The 10,309-nt window shown below is 42.2% G+C and overlaps 1 protein-coding gene across 1 annotated transcript; it reads left to right on the top strand.

Moving 5' to 3' along the window:
* Positions 1 to 1,085: 1,085 nt before the first annotated feature.
* Positions 1,086 to 3,125, top strand: LOC308155876 (uncharacterized protein; the record flags this gene model as incomplete). The annotated part of the gene is made up of 6 exons (XM_080529242.1): positions 1,086 to 1,188; positions 1,353 to 1,481; positions 1,564 to 1,662; positions 1,793 to 1,866; positions 2,004 to 2,134; positions 2,891 to 3,125. 6 exons carry the CDS (start codon positions 1,086 to 1,088, stop codon positions 3,123 to 3,125), a joined length of 771 nt encoding a protein of 256 aa, XP_080385368.1.
* Between the last annotated feature and the right edge of the window lie 7,184 nt (positions 3,126 to 10,309).

Raw genomic sequence — 10,309 nt, 5'->3', positions numbered from 1 at the left:
CTGAACCCACCTAGACCGATATTTTATCTCATCCCTGGCGTCCCCACCCAAGTGCTCATAAATAAAGTGCGCCTGTTCAATAACGGACATTCGACGAGTGCGTAATGTGGACGTAACCTCATCAACCCATTCACTGATAGCTAATTCCCCCCGCCCCGTGAAGGTAGAACACTTCTTGTCCTTAGGGACATAAACTACTCGCTCAACTGTCGGGGAAGACCCCCTAGACGGACCTCTACTGGACCTATTGGAAGGTAGGGGGTTAGGAACAGACTCAGGAGGGGGTGTAGAAGGGCTGGGGGCAGGCTCCAGTCTCTCCCGAGAAAGCCTCTCATTATCAGCCTGCAATTTCTGCACCATGTCCCTAAGTTCCTGCACCTCCTCGTCCATGGTTACCCCGCTCAAACCACCCGATCACCAGGTAATTCCTCTGGAGGGAGGATGGCTGAAGGTCGTTGTGTTGGCTGCTCTGATCTTCAATGGCCAGCTGCTGTTTTGCTCTCCACTAATCTATAGACGTCCAATTTACTACAGCGGTAGAATGACAGTTCAATCGTTTTTTAGACTCGGATCTATTCATACAAGGGACACAGCACTTTCCCGTTTTCCCCATATTTGTCAGCGTCTTTGAGCCTCGGAAAAGCGCTATATAAATATAATGAATTATTATTATTATTATTACTGAGGCATTTCGAAGACAGCGGCTCAGCCAACTTTGGACCCGGAAACACGTCACGACTTAACAACCGAATTGGCATACTTATTATGAATTTAGTAGGCAGTATGCACTATATACTAATTGAGTATGCTAGTATGCAGTATACTAGTATGCCATTTCGAACACAGCCAGAGAAGAGAAAACTACTCGTCTTGTATAACGAGCGAGCCCATGCCCCGCCCCTCTTGTCCTTGCACGCGTGGTTACTCGACATGTTTTTCATAACCAGAGAAACGTTATTGTTTATGTTCTGATTCTGTTACTGAGCCTCGTTGTCTTTCATCACATGTCATTCAAACCTCGTTTTCTAGTTAAGCCTGCCTGTTCAATTTGGGAATCAATCTGCTGGAACAAATCAAGACGGAATATGGAGAAATGCGATAACACAAAGACGACTTCTAAAAGAAAAACATCCTCTTCAGCTGAGAACATTGCTGGTAAAAGGTTTAAACCGAAGGAAAGTCGCACAGGTATTAACCAACACCAGGATCATAACGTGGGTTAGTCGTCTCGTTTATGTAAGGGAGTTTATGGGCAGTGGATTATTATTACTAGCTATGGCTTTTAGGAATTGCCAATGTATTCTGAAAAGAATATGTGCATTACCCCCCAACATTATATATTTGCTTAATAGACGAGAAGAAACCGAAATCCGTGTGCAGCTCAGAAATTCTTCCAAGTTCAAAGGATGGAAGCAAGACTCCAATTCCAAATGGATGCCCAGAGGTGAAAAAGAATGACAAAGGGCAACTTGTATTTAAAGGTAAAGTATATGAGCGTTTCTGTTTTTAAAACGTTTTCAACTATAGCTTTAAGGAGTCTCAAGTCATTCTACTGTTCCTTAGACTTCCCAGTGTTCAGACCCAACATGTCCCCAGAGGAGGTCCTTCAAGCTGGCAGCTTTGGTGGGACTTACTTCAGACCAATATACTCAAAAATCACAAGTAAGTATATTCTACACAAACCTAAATCATTACCATTTGGGATGTTAGCATTATGGCACACTGTATTACTTCATGACTTATGTCACATTTTCCACAATTGGAGTATCAGTGTTTTTCCCTATCATCTAAGAACAAAACTATGGAGATGAAGTATGGAAGGAGCTCCCTGACGACTGGCTGAAAGGCTTGGACATTCCCAAACAGGTGACTTTTCCAAACCTACACCGATGCACTGGTAGTGTAGGCTACTGTCTTTTTAACCAAACTTGGTACTACTGCCTTCTGTTTTCATTCCAGTATCACTGACTGTTATGTGTGCCTTTCTTCACTGGTGGCATCAGGTGGCATCTGCAACATACAGAGAGAGTGTAAACACACATAAAGTGAAGTGTGGGGGCAGTCTGGAGATGTGGGAGACAAGTGGATGGATCATTCCCCAGGACCCCTACGGCTGGTTTCAGTGGTACTGCAGGTATAGGCAGTTATGATTGAACTGGGCATAGTAGGGGAATATGTGACGGCAGCTGGTAAAAGGGGGAACACGTCGGCAAACAATCCAAATGTTCTGACTTTTATTCTCAAAATGTAAGTACATTTTAACGTTAAGCCAAAATATTGCAATGGAATGGATTCGGTGAGTAATCCCCACTACTATACTACCTAGTTATCTATAACACTACTTTACATTGTTAGCAGGCTCTAACTCTAGCGAGTGTGTCATTGATTTTCAACAAAGTTTACATTTATTTACATTTTTCAGAAAAAAAGTCTGAACATTTGGTCAGTTGCCGACTTGTTCCCTCTTTCACCAGCTCCCAGGAGTGCAGAGAGGAGGAAACTATCAATGTCGACAGAAATGTGTTTCCCAGCGAGTTTCACCCAGCATGACTACTTGTAACTGAAACATTAAGTCTGCCAACTTTCATGTTTTTCTCCAGTGAAATTCTTACAGTAACATGACTTTGAAACTAGCAGAGGCATTTATTTAGTTCTAAATGTGACTAACATACTGTGTCACAGTATGGTGACCAAAGTAACAGTTTATATCTAATGCCTGACTGTAGTCATTGACGTAGCACTCAACTTGGCAGATAAAGATTGTCTATGGAGATTGTATGTATATCTGTAATGTTTTTTAGTGTACCGCTGCCCATTTAACACTGAAAAACACTTAAACCTCAGCATTTTTCTCTCCAGAATCTCATTTTGAAATGTTAATTCTTCATAGGTTTTACCAGGGTAGGCGCACTAAGGATGACGACCGTCAGATTGGGAGATGGGCAAAGTGTGCAGGGCTGAAAGGCCGGTGGAGAAGTAATCTGATCACGAAAGTAGTCCGGTCTGGCTGTGGCTTTGACAACCCCACAGTCTCTCCAGTGGTCAGACAGACATTACAACACTGGGGATATCGGCTGACAAAGGAGGACTACATTGAGGGTGCCAAGAGGGTCAAATTAAAATAACCCATTTACTCTGCTCTTGTCCTCATGTTATTGTCAGCTAGATGCACAGTACAGTACAATATGTGCAACTTTAAGCATTTGTACTTGTGTGTTTATTGATTTGTATGTGTATTGTCTACTATTAAACTTCCATAATGTTTAATGAATACTTGTGTCTTTTAAAATGAAAGCAACCCTTTATTTGAATATACAGCTCTAGGAAAAAAATAGAAACCACTGCAAAAATATCAGTTTCTCTGGTGTGTTTGAGTGAAATTAAATGTTTTGTTATAAACTACTGACAACATTTCTCCCAAATCCCATATTTGCCAAAAAAAAAAAAAAGACAACTGATCAAAATAACAAAAAAAGATGCAGTGTTTTCAGCCCTTGAATAATGCAAAGAAAATGTTAATCTTCAATGGGGTTCAGGTCTGGAGATTGGGCTGGCAATAACAGAGTCTTGGGGCCTCATTTATAAAGCTTTGCGTAGAACTGGTGTAAACAGCCTGCGTACGTATGCAAAGCAAGAACATTTCCGCACCAACATTGAGATTTATAAAATTGTGAGCACCCAAGTGGTGTTGTGCAGAATTCTCTCTCCCCTCGCTTCTTTTCAATACAATTTCAATACAATAGTTTACAGTAATACATTTATGTATTATAATATTTAAGAATAATAATTTTGACAACCCTTTGCTTGTAGTTACAACAGAGAACAAGCGATCGTATATTTTAGGTTGTAAACGTTAAGAGGAACACATCACAATGCTAAGCGTATAGGGGAGTGAGAATTGACTGTGTTGGTAAAACCAAAGTCAATAATATTAATTTCAAACTGTTATTGAGTGAATGAGTGCCCTGCACTAGAGGAAGATGCAGTAGCGGTTCTACAAGAACTACACCTGGTTGCCATGGTTGCCTCCCGAGGTCGGTGCTGCGCGCTCCCGCTTCGTAGTGAGGCGCGCGCTGATAACGGCCGTTTAGTCAGTAGCAGAATTCCGCCCAGGTGCTCCTCTCTCTCCGCTCCGCCACAAACCACCGACGACAACTACTATATATATACCTAATATACCTATTCTTTACTTTACCTTCGTGGTCGAAACTGAAACATGAGCCTATCTCCTGGTTAGTCATGATTGAGTTTGACATTTGACAAAGTAACTAGCCAGCTGAATCTAGCTAACTGTAGTTAACAAACCCAACTCTAGTTAGCAAACATTAACTCGCTAGCACGTTTGCAGGTTACAGTTTATTGTGTGAGAGTTTGGGTCTTTCACATTTATTGGAAACATTGTTTACAGGTTCATCTTTCAACATCGAGGATATCATAAGAACTTCGATGAGAGGAGGTAGGTAGGTTTGTATTTGTACAAAAAATATTAACTGGTTAACTGGTCTTTTGCAGATGGCAACGTCAAACCCAACGTTAAGCAGTTAGTGACTGAACTAAGAAAGCTGCAACAAGGTAACCCAAACCTCTGTTACTCCTTGTCACCCCTGACTGACTCATGTTTGGCTTAATATCTGTTTAGATGCTAAAAGGGCTCCTAACCAGGGCCGGTCCTAGGACTTTTGAGGAAAACAATCTCAAATCTAAGCAAGATTTCTAATGTGCCCCCCCCCACACTTCCCCAGTAACCAACACAAGTCAAACTGTGCGTGTGCGTGTGCGTGTGCGTGTGTGTGTTCTCAGGAAAGAGGATGCTGGAGCAGGAAGTGAAGCAGGCCCAGTCGCTCAAAGATTCACTGCAGGGGAATCTGGACACTTGTAAGAAAGCAAGAGGAGATGGCTAGGACCATGTTCCAATACTCTTCAGATGCATCTATCCCTCCTCCCTTCCTTGAGATGCAATCACTGATCTCACATGGCTGGATAGGTGAAAGCCCTGTAATGGAACCTTTGCTCACACCTATCCAACTATGCTAAATCAGCGATTACTTCCGGGGGTTTGGTGGGCGGGCGGAGAAGCAAACTGAAGCGATGTTCTTCTTAGAGTAATGATGAGTTCTGCAATATTGACGCCATTTGTTATGTCCTTACCACAGTGCATGCGGAAGCTTACCAGCTGGAGGAAATCCACAAAGACAGAGAGGGTATGTCTTGATCAAATTATGTCAGTGCAATGTGCATTATGTTTGACGAAATCAGCTGTCATGTTTCTTCATCATTAGGTGTGGACATCAGACATTATGTGGTTCAGTAGTGGTGTCAGGGTTAATGATAACGACTAACAATTTAATGATAATGAGGATTATGTTTTATTGATAATGATGACGATAATGTTTGAATGATAATTTACATTACAATTTTTGGCATTTAGCAGACGCCTTATTCCAAAGCGACTTACAATCAATACATTTGACTAAGCAAGTGAATCAACAATCCACCAGTCGTAGCAGAAAGAGTAATCTAGCTCAGGCCCGGGGCCATTGGCAGTCTCCGTGATAGAAGGATTATTATTTTATAAATTTATTTTATATAGACACTGGAGAAATAGTACAAGGTGGGCAGTAGAAGTCTTAGGGGACATAGTAAAGAGGAAAAGCGGGTGTTTCAGGAGACGCAGTGCTGGGGGGTAGTAAATGTCTCAGGAGGATCAGTTAAGGTGTAACCTGAAGAGATGGGTCTTCACTCTCTGACGGAAGATGGGTAGTGACTGCAATTCTGACAGCCGTGGGAAGCTCATTCCACCAGCGTCACTACACCAGTGTAGTGAAGAGACGTGATAATGGCGATAATGCTTTAATGGTAATGGTAATGGTGATAATGTTGTTATAATAATAATGGTGATGTTTTCTCTCAGAGTCGTGCAGGGTCCTTCAGTTCCAGTCTGAGCAGATGGAGCAGGATTCCACCAGGTGAGCAGTCACACTGAGCAGGATTCCACCAGGTGAGCAGTCACACTGAGCAGGATTCCACCAGGTGAGCAGTCACACTGAGCAGCATCCCCTTCCCTTCACTCCAGATTCCCCGTTCTACCCAGATCAGGGTTTCCGTTAGATTTTTTTTTGCCGGACAACGTGTCCGGGAAGATTTCGATTTACCGGACAAACGTCAGATATTCCGGTCATCATATTAAAATATAATATAGCTGTTTGTCGCGGTGATTACTGTTGTGTAGCGGCCTATATATGCCATTTAATGTCTATTTCTCATCCGATACGATTAGATGCGAGCTATATAATATATAATAATATAACATGATTTGCATGCGCGCTATGCATATATGTCCAGCGCTGAACGCGCGCCACACTGGGAACTGAACAGACTGCATCGATCAATGAACGGACTCCACAATACGTTAACTGAAGTTTGTTAAATTGTTTGGGATTAATGTGAGTTTTCTATTTTCTCTTTCCAGTTTTACCCTTTTTTAATCAATAAAACAACGTCATTTCTATAACCAGGTCTCGCTGGTTGGGAAGGCATTTCGTTTAGCTGCCTGTCAAATCATACTTAATCGGACTCGGGAGTATGACAATGAGGAGAACATAACTGTTTATTGAGAAACGATTGATAGGCAGGTTGGGATACGATGACATTTTAATTAGGTTTTTTCTCTCTCTCACTCGCTGTCTCTCGCACACGCACACACACACACACACACACACACACACACACACACGCACACACGCACTCACCCGTGGTGGTCAGCACGGTGCTGGTGAAAAACAGGGAGGAGATGAAATCCCAGTTGGGTTCGCTGGAGTTCCCCAGCACGGACACGCCGTAGTTACTGGTTACCTACCTCCAGCGCCCGGGCCAGCAGCTCCTCCAGCCGGGCGTCGGACACGCACCCGGCGGAGGGCCTGCAATTGTTCGCGCAACCGGTGCGACGGCGTCAGCCGCCTCCATCTCTTCAGAGCCAGACTTCTCCTCAGACTCATTGTTGCTTGGTTTCATGAAGTAATTGCTAAGCTTACTTTGTTTTGCCATGTTTACATTAATTTAATCGCTCGCTATGGTGCACTTTGAGCTGCAACGTTTGCGTATTATATCGTTTGCGCAGGGTTGCCAGATGGGCCGGGTTACCGCCGAATGGGCTACTGGGTTTAGCGGTAATAGACTGGTTAGGCTGTATTGTCAATCCCATCTGGCAACCCTGCCGCCGCTGTTTCGCATAGGCAGCCTCTAGCCTACACATTAGGAGTCATCATCATGCCGGCGTCAAATCATATAATAATAAAATAAATACATAGCCTATATATTCGTCTTTTTTTAAATAGAAGGAATCAGAATGTGAACTTTAGCGAATTGTATTCAAATTGTGCTTAGAGGGAATTATTTTCACCGGACAATATGACCGACGAGTTTTAAATTTGTCGGACTTCAACAAATTTTACTGGACAAAGACCGGTAATTACCGGTTAACGGAAACCCTGACCCAGATGTAAGATGGCGGCCAATAGCAGGTTGATTCCATTCCGTTGTAAACAAGGGAAAGGGCAATTCTATCCCTTCCAAATATCCCCTTCACCAAGTAAACAAAAAACACGCCTTCAGCACAAAGTTCATTGTAATTCACTCGACACAGCCGAAGAGCAGTTTATGGTTGCTTTTTTATACCTGTCGTTTGACGTACCCAGACACGTACAAACTTTTGACTGGTACTGTACGAAACAGCAAGAAACGTAATCAAAACGTAGAGCTCACACGATAGGAGGGAGCAAGGGAAGGGGATGTGTCCATTTGGAATGGAAAGGAGCCTGATCAGGTATAATACAGGTGTACTTCTCGACCTCACCTGTTTGATCTTCGTAGTTATTCAGCTTGGTTGTCTCCCATTCTCACATGGAACACTAGGTGGCAGTATGACAGCAGTAGTGAGTGGAATTACAGTAGTAGTCCTCCTTTCTAACTTGGTGTGTTTAGGGCTTAAGGAGAAACCAGCGATATAATTTCTCCTCATCGATCAGATTGAACAATTATATTATATAAACTCAAAACCAATTTTTTCATTTCTATTTTGTTTTGATCTCATCCCTGAATTGATCATTTCAAAGGACGCAGGATATTGAGGTAGTAGCATGCTACATTGCTAAATGTGCCTTACTGTGTGTATAGCCTATTGATATTCCCTCAGGCAATGTATAATGTATTGTGTATTGTGATGGTGTCCAGTGTCCCTACAACCCCATGGTTTTGAATGGGAAACATACACACTTACGCACACACATACACACACACAAACACACATACACACACACACATACACCGGTGCCTGGAATTGATCTCTATCCAGCCCCTGTTTGAGGATAAATTGTATAGAGAAGAACTGCCAGAACAATGGATGTAGTGTCGTCATGGAGAACCACACCAAAGCTGAAGCGGTGAAGTGATGAGTGCCTCAAACCTCAGTTTAGTAACAGACCATCTGCTGTTTGGTTTACAGTAACAATAACCTTTTTAGAAATCATCAGATCCTGAAATGTCTGTCAGCAGAGGTACAGTTAGTATACATTTAAACTCTAAAATGTTTAGGCTTATTTGATCTGCCGCAATGGAAAATTCAAATATATTTTAATAGTTGTTTTCTTCAGTGTGTGTGTGTGTGTGTGTGTGTGTGTGTGTCTCCATGACAGGCAGTTGCAGCTGAACGAGAAGAGTGAGGAGCAGGTAGAGCAGTACAGGTGTCAGATCCAGGAGACCAAGCTCAAACACAGGAAGCAACGGTATATGCTGTTTCACTGTTCTTGATAGCCTGCTTTCTTACTGTTCATTATATTCTTCAATGTTCAAGGGCCTCATAGGAGCACATTTGACTTTTATGTATAGCGTGGTACTATTATTCTTGGTTGGTATGATGCCATATTGGTCTCTCGACTGCATTGAGTTGTTGATTATATGTTTTATTGGAGAGCTAAGGTTGAACATCGTGTACTTTCTCACGCAGGATGAAGTTTGAGAATCAGCTTCAGCAAATGATAGAACAGCATAAGAATCTGCAGGTGTTTGTGAGTTTGTCTTTGTTCAAATATGATTCTCCGATGGGATAGGAGCTAGAGGAGGGGGCTAGGCACTAAAATGGAACTGGGCCCTAGTCTCATCTGATCTCTGTCCTCTCATCTCCTCTCCCCCAGACCCTACAAAGACTACCTGCTGAAATAGAGAACATTGAAAACACCAAGATTCAGTTGTTGAAGGCTGGTACGTACCGTTTGTACATTGTGTGTGTGTGTGTGTGTGTGTGTGTGTGTGTGTGTGTGTGTGTGTGTGTGTGTGTGCGTGCGTGATTTTGCATATAATCAGGGTATCCGCGGTGTCTTGAAAAGTATTAAAAGTTGATAAATCAATTTTGGGAAAATCAAGACCGTTAATAAGTATTAAAAAGTCTTGGGGCGCTTAGGTGGCGTAGCGGGTTAAGCGTCGACCATGTAACCGCAGGGTCCCCGGTTCGAATTCCGGCCGGGACATATCCTGCATGTAATCCCTCCTCTCTCTCTCACCCCTCCTTCCTGTCTAAATCTTCACTGTATCTGTCAAATAAAAAATGGAAAATATGAGTGGGACTGCCCCACTCAGAAAAAAAAAAAAAAAGAATAATAAAAAAAAAGTCTTATCACGATTTTATGAGGTCTTGGATTTTTGTAGGTATTTTTCTGAATTAGACTCTGTCCAAATAATTTCAGTCCTAAAAACTTTGAGTAAAAGAATGTATTAGTTTTATAAAAAAACAAAGATGAACCGGAAATTCTATGATAGTGGTCTAGTCTATTGCAAACTAAAACTGTTAAGTTAAAGGTGTCACTGATGTAAACGGTTACAGCTCGAAGTGGCGGTGAGGTCTGGAAAAATATTGACAAGGTCTTTAAAAAGTCTTAGAAAGGTATTGAAATTAACCTCAAGATTCCTGTATATACCCGGATAATGCTTGTGTGTGTTTTGGGTCTGTGTCTGTAGATCAGCTGAAGTTGGCTCAGCTCTGCCACCTAGAGGAGGAGCTGGGTGAGGCGAGGAGACAGACCCAGCCTGAACCAGCTGATTTGTAGTTTCTGTTTATTGTGGTGCGAATTAATGGACAACAATTTGCATGTGTACACACACACACACACACACACACACACAAAGTCAGAACATTACATAATAAAATACCGTATATTTTTTTTTTAGAGAATAATTAATTCCCTGTGCAAAATCCCCATTAATTCTGATTGTCTTTATTGTGTGTTTATTGATTTGTATGTGTATTGTCTACTATTAA

Source organism: Nansenia antarctica (genome assembly GCF_963989245.1).
Source record: "Nansenia antarctica genome assembly, chromosome: 4".
In the NCBI taxonomy this organism is placed as follows: Eukaryota; Metazoa; Chordata; class Actinopteri; order Argentiniformes; family Microstomatidae; genus Nansenia; species Nansenia antarctica.
The sequence above is the reverse complement of the archived record's forward strand: the minus strand, read 5'-3'. Positions and strand labels throughout refer to the sequence as shown.